General features: G+C 44.1%; 1 protein-coding gene across 1 annotated transcript; it reads left to right on the top strand.

Annotated features, from left to right (window-relative positions):
• The first annotated feature begins 3,280 nt into the window (after positions 1–3,280).
• Positions 3,281–5,983, top strand: LOC145283981 (uncharacterized). The gene is made up of 2 exons (XM_080133078.1): positions 3,281–3,641; positions 5,745–5,983. The coding sequence occupies exons 1-2, from the start codon at positions 3,281–3,283 to the stop codon at positions 5,981–5,983; spliced, it is 600 nt and encodes a 199-aa protein (XP_079989204.1).
• The last annotated feature ends 912 nt before the right edge of the window (positions 5,984–6,895 follow it).

Raw genomic sequence — 6,895 nt, 5'->3', positions numbered from 1 at the left:
ACTCCAGAACCAGAACCAGCGCCGATGCAGCAACAGCAGTAATTCAAAGAGCCCTTTTCAGGGCTAGGTTCCTACGAAAGACCTACCACTTTGTTTACTCTAACACTTGTTTACACTAACAAGCCCTCCTCATCACAGTTCCAGCAGCAGCCTTTTCCAGCCCTTGGTGCCTCCTCCAGCTTCCTGCACCTCCTGCCTGCAGCTTCCGGCACTGCACCTGCATCTCCCGCCTGCTACCTCGCTTGCGCCTTGCATCTCTGGTCCGCTACCTCGCTTGCACCTTGCACCTCTGGTCCGCTACCTCACTTTCACCTTGCACATCTGGTCCACTACCTCGCTTGCACCTTGCACCTCTGGTCTGTTACCTCGCTTGCGCCTTGCACCTCTGGTCCGCTACCTCGCTTGCACCTTGCACCTCTGGTCCGCTACCTCGCTTGCACCTTGCACCTCTGGTCTGCTACCTCGCTCGCACATTGTACCTCTGGTTCGCAATCTGGCTCCCTACCGGTCGTCGGTTCTTAAACACTGATCCCTCCGTTCTCAGTGTCGTCCGTTCCAAAACACTGATCCCTCCGTTCTCAGTGTTGTCCGTTCCTAAACACTGATCCCTCCATTCTCAGTGTCGTCTGTTCCTTAACACTGATCCCCAAGCTCTCAGTGTTCACCATTCGTTCCGGATCGCTCTGACGCCCAGCTGACCGTTCCATACCCAGCGAGCACCCTCTGAACCACACTACGTCCAGAGTACCAGTCCGGACCTCCAGACCTTGCCTCCAGTGACGTGCGACCTTCCAGGCGACCAGCACCCAGATTAAACGATTTTTGTTTCCTTTATACAAAATAAAAGGTGAACCCTCGTCTTTAACCAAACAACCTGTGTCTGTCATTCTTCTTTGCCTTTTTGCTGTTTACTTTTTGCCTGTGTCTACCTTGTTAGTTGTTGGGTCGATTGTCTCCGGACGACCGGCCCCCGCAACAAGGGGAACTAAATGCCATCTACCTTATTTCTTTATCGGTGTGTTCTTCTGTCATCCACTGGTGCTTGTTTCCAATTTTCTACTTTTTCTTTCTTAGTTGAGTCTTCTGTCTTTTGGTTATTTTTTTTTTTTTCGTTGGGACCTCTTTGTTAGTTGTGAACCGTTCGCCCACGTTTCCTTATTCTTTGAAAGCATAACTGGTCAAACCGGCGCCAATGATGCATTCTGCTCTGCTCTTCGGTTAAAGAAAAAGATGCCACGAATTTAAAAAAAAAATAAAATGTCTTTCTTTCACAAAGCTGAACTCAGAGGTTAGTGGAGATGACGGGATGAGCTTCAGACAAGCACATACGTTTTGGTCGGCTGTCTCCTCTCTGACTGACCCAAGTGAGCTGAGTTCTTTGTTATTGTAATTAGTAAACCAGGTAAAAACTCAAACAAATCAAATTCGCCTCCCCCCTTGAGGATTACACACACACACGCACACACACATATTGTTACACATGCAATAAAAAGGGGGTAGATAAAAAACAAACAAAGGCATATAAAAATAAAAAAATAAAAGGAGGACGAATACAACAGCATGCGGTGTTGAAATTTTTAATAAAGAAATAATTTTTATTAATTTTTTATGTACACCTATTCCTCATCTTGATATGTAGTGCAAGGAACACACCCTTTGCAGGTCATTTCCATCATCATCATCATCGTTATAATTCCCTTCTCGCAGTCGGCTACTTTGCCACCCTCTGGAGTGGGGTGAGGAAGGAGGAAGAAAGAACTTCCCCCAGTTTTATTAGTTCGAGCGTAGCCGGCCTAAGGAGAGGAGGCTAATTTCGACTCCGTCAAAAGAATTTTTGACGTTAAATTCTTACATTTTCTTTCTCTCTTCCTTTGGAGAAAGACGTTTGTTTAGAACTCCATTGGGAGGTACTAAACTTTTAACATAATTTTAATCCCAGTCATTAAAAGACAACTAGTTTCTTACGACTGGAAAATTAGTACCAGTTATTAAAAGGCAAACAAGAGTCTTACAACTGGTAAATTATTAGTCTCAAAGGATTAACGAAAGAAACCGCCATGTTTTGAGGAGTTCTTTTCTGTGAAGAACAAAAATTAATTTTGCCAACGAGACAAGCAGAATATTCAACCGAAGTTTCCTTCAAAAGAGAAATCTTCCATAATACAAGAATTTACCCTGTATTTGTACACATAAAGCCTATCAAAGCCGCTTTATGGTTTTCTAGTATTCATCTCCTTTGGTAAATAGGTTTGTATGTTTTAAATTATTGATACAGAAATCGAAAATTATACCGTTTCAATTAAATAAAAGAAGGAAGTATTTAAATCAAAGCACGCATTTGGATCTTAAGGCAGATCCTCCCTCCCTCCCCCCTCTTACTGCTCTCAAATAAACGCTAATCTTTGCACTTCAATTCATTCCATGTGGAGACACTGGTCTTTTAGCTAGACCAACATGGGTCGCTCGAAGAACACCAAGTTAAGTGCATCTATATATCTGTGTTGTGTGGAACCTCTTTATGTAGATCTAGTCCCAGTGTAGCGTCTACCCGGGAATTTATTTTGGCAGGACATTGAACATTCACCGTTTCCGTAGAGCTCAGAAAAAAAAGACAAAAAGTCGTGGCGCCAAATTCAAGGACTCTCTCGCTCTCTTTTTGCTCGCGCACCCACGCGTTACTGCCACGCTCCATCGCTCGTGCGTGACACACCTTGTGCCGATTCCATTGATCAAACAACACACAAAAAGAAAGAAAAACATTCTTATCTTTCCCTCAGCTCCTTACTCGACGAATTTCCTAAAAAAATTAATTCTCAACGTAACATCAAAAACATTAAACCAGTCAAGAAGGATTTCTTTTCTTTATCTTCGGACTAAAAATAACACGAGTGAGATACACCAGGCAAATACATTCACATCTATTACAAAGAGCTAAGTCTGATGATTTGTTTGTTTTTAATTGATTTTTCCAGATGTTTACTTTCGTATTAATGTTTTGAAAAATTAATCGTAAGTGAGCTGTTCGTTGTTTTTGCCCAGCGAGCACCTCGCTTCACTGGTGACCCCTCTTTTTCGTCAGACTTTGGCAGAACACGCAAGGAAATGTAGATATTATCAATAAGGAAGAATTACCTGTAATCACACAAGGGAAATTTCTCAGCGACCACGCGCACGCCGAATGACGTACATGTCGACCTTAGCGGCACATCGGTTTTTCTAGGCGTAAAGGATCTCACTGAGATTTTCTGCGATCATCGTTCTCTTCAACGCATTCCCCACGATGGACAGTGAGGCGCTTCCTTCAACGACGGTTACTCAGGTTATTTTGAGGATTCCTCCTTTTTGGACGCACGATCCAACATTATGGTTCGCACACGTAGAGGCCCAGTTCTACACGCAAAGGATTCTGAGCGATGTGACGAAATTCAACCACGTGGTGGCCGCATTAACGCATGAAGTAATGGCGGAGGTTCGCGACCTGATCATGTCACCCCCTGGATCGATCAGCTACGATTATTTCAAATCGGAATTGATTCGTAGGACAACCGATTCACAGCAGAAACGCCTTCGTCAACTTCTCGTAGAAGAACTCGGAGATCGGAAACCATCTCAGTTACTCAGATGTATGAAGCTGTTGATGGGTGAGAACTCACTACCGCCAGACATACTTAAACAACTTTTCCTTAATAGACTGCCATCGAGTATTCAAATGATACTCGCCTTTTCGAATGACTCCACAACCATTGAGGAGCTCAATAATCAACCATCTCAACAAAAATAACCTTCTTAGTGACACTCAATATGGTTTCCGTTCTGCTAGATTTACAGCAGATGTGCTTACAGTTATATCTCATAGGATTAGCAAATCTCTCGATGGAGGCAACCTTTCTAGGGCAATTGCTCTTGACATATCTAAGGCCTTTGATAGGGTATGGCATAAAGGTTTACTTCATAAGATCTCTAGCTATGGTATTGCTGAAAATGTCTTCTCAATTATTAAATCATTTCTCTCTGATAGGTTCATAAGAGTAGTAGTTGAGGGGCAAAAATCAGAAGCTCACAGTATTAATGCCGGTGTCCCCTCAGGGGTCCATCCTGGGCCCAACTCTTTTCCTGATCTACATTAATGATCTTCCAAATCACATCCTTACATTATTTGTAGACATTTATGCTGACGACACTACCATTTATAGTAGCACATCTAAGACAGTAAACGACCAAGTTCTCTCCAATTCTCTCTCCTCTGATCTTGAGCACGTAGTACAATGGGGTAAGGAGTGGCTGGTTACTTTTAATGCATCCAAAACCAAGCTTCTCTCTTTACATCATCAACATTCTGATCCACATCTGGCATCAATTGAAATGAATGGCTCTCGTCTTCAGGAGGCCTCTAGTTTTGACAAGCTTCTTGGCTTGACCATTACTCCTGATCTTAAATGGAACACGTACATCAAATCTGTTGCCAAGGCCGCTGGAAAAATGGTGGGATCTTTCTATCGATCCGGTAGATATCTCACTGCTGATGCTATTCTCTATCTATATAAGAGCCAGGTTCGTCCAAGGATGGAATACTGTTGCCACATCTGGGCAGGAGCTGCTAGAAAGGACTTGGCCTGCCTTGATAGAGTTCAAAATAGACTTCGTAGCCTCGTAGGAGATGTCCTTTTCTCTTCCTTGCAACCTCTATCTCACAGAAGAGATGTTGCGAGTTTGTCTCTGATGTATCGTTATTTTCATGGAAAGTGTTCGACTGAGCTTCAATCTATGGTCCCCCCTCGCCAAACTTTCACAAGAAACACTCGTCTAGCTGTAAACACTATCAATAATTCCCCCCACTCTTTATCTTTGCCTAAACCTAAACGTAGATTCCATGAACAAAGCTTCTTTCTTAGAACTGCACGCCTGTGGAATTGTCTTCCATTTTCCTGCTTTCCGGCTGACTACAATATGGTTGTCTTCAAGTCTAACGTAAATAAGTTCTTAATGAGCCGTTCCATATAAGTTATCAAATTTACCAAATTTTCATTACTAATGATTACTATATTGTGATGCCTATGTAAAAAAAAAAAAAAGCTAGCGGACCTAGCCGACAAAATTATGGACGTGACCGTTTCCATAGCCCCAGTTCACACGCACAGCTCTAACGATGCCCCGCCTAACGTCGCAAACCCCTCCACGGATATATGCGAGGAACTGGAGCGACAGGCTCAAATGATTCACAACCTGAGTGAACAGTTACGTGACCTCGAGCTCAAACCAAAAATGCATAAGCACCCCACTGAGCGAGTCCGTCCCCGGCGATTTAGCAGCACTCAGAACAGCGGTGAGCTCTGCAAGTATCACGCGCGTTTCGGTGAAAGAGCTTACCGATGCCACCAGCCATGTTCATATACGAAGAAACGTCTCTCGGGAAACGCCCAGGCCAGGCAGTAGGAGCGGCAGACACTCCTGGCAAGAACAACATTCGTTGCACCCTGTACATGACTGATAGAACCACTGGTATATGATTTCTCGTTGATACCGGTGCGGAAGTCAGTATCATCCCTAAGAAGTTCGTGAAAGAGAAGCGTCCTCAATCAAATATATTTCTACACAAAGTGAATCACTCCTCCATTCCTACTTACGGAGAGACATCGATAACATTAAATCTTGGATTCAGCGCGCACTATGTTGGGTCTTCGTCGCAAAGCTACCCGTTCCGATTTTAGGGGCGGATTTTCTGCACCATTTCGGCATCCTTGTAGATGTCAAACGCGGCAAACTCATTGATAATAACACTGGACGTTCCGTGCAAGGCATAATCAGTGGGTCAACCGAGATCAGCCCAGTTATACGTAAAGACACCACGGATCCGTATACAGATTTGCTGCGAGGTTTCCCGGAATTAACTCGTCCTACATTTAATGGTGACAAAGTTAAACACGATGTCACTCATCATATCCAAACAAGGGGACCGCCTGTGAGCGCGCCCGCGCAGACTTAAACCCGATCGTTTAAGGGCGGCTAAACAAGAATTTCAGCACATGTTGGATTTAGGCATTATTCGACCCTCTAATAGCAACTGGTCATCGCCACTCCACATGGTGCCAAAAAAATCAGCCGGCGAATGGCGCCCTTGTGGGGATTACCGCGCACTTAACAGTCGCACTACTCCGGACAATTACCCTATTCCGCATTTGCAAGCCTTTTCTAACTCGCTTCACGGAAAAACAGTGTTCGCCAAAATCGACCTTGTTCGCGCGTACAACCAGATTCCCGTACACCCAGAGGATGTTTCTAAGACTGCGATCACAACTCCTTTCGGCCTTTTCAAATTCTTGCGCATGCCCTTTGGATTACGTAATGCAGGGCAATCTTTTCAACGCTTTATCGACGCAGTTTTGCGAGGACTACCGTTCGTCTATGCATATATCGATGATCTCCTCGTGGCAAGTGCATCAGAACGTGAACACTTACAGCATCTGCAGCAGTTATTTCACAGATTGACAGATTATGGCATTATTATTAACCCCCAAAAATGCGAGTTTGGAGTTTTCTCACTTTCGTTTCTCGGCCATTTAATCGACAAAGAAGGTATCCGTCCCCTTCCAGAGAAAGTCCAATCTATAGTCGATTACCAAGCTCCCACTTCACTTCGTAAACTTCGAGAGTTCCTCGGTTTAATTAATTTCTATCGACGTTTCGTGCCCCATTGTGCTGAAATCGCTCAGCCATTAACCGACGTACTCAGAAATAAAAACAAAAAAAATGAGACGATTACATTAAGCGAAACGGAATTACGTTCCTTCGATAGGGTCAAGCAGGCATTAACAGAAGCGACAATGTTGGTTTTTCCCCGTCCAGATGCACCCCTAGCTTTATCCGTCGATGCATCCGACGTTGGCATTGGGGGTGT

This window comes from Euprymna scolopes, chromosome 8 (genome assembly GCF_053919585.1).
Source record: "Euprymna scolopes isolate OS-2025 chromosome 8, ASM5391958v1, whole genome shotgun sequence".
Taxonomy (NCBI): Eukaryota; Metazoa; Mollusca; class Cephalopoda; order Sepiida; family Sepiolidae; genus Euprymna; species Euprymna scolopes.
Note: the sequence above shows the minus strand (reverse complement) of the source record. Positions and strands in the feature narration are given on the sequence as shown.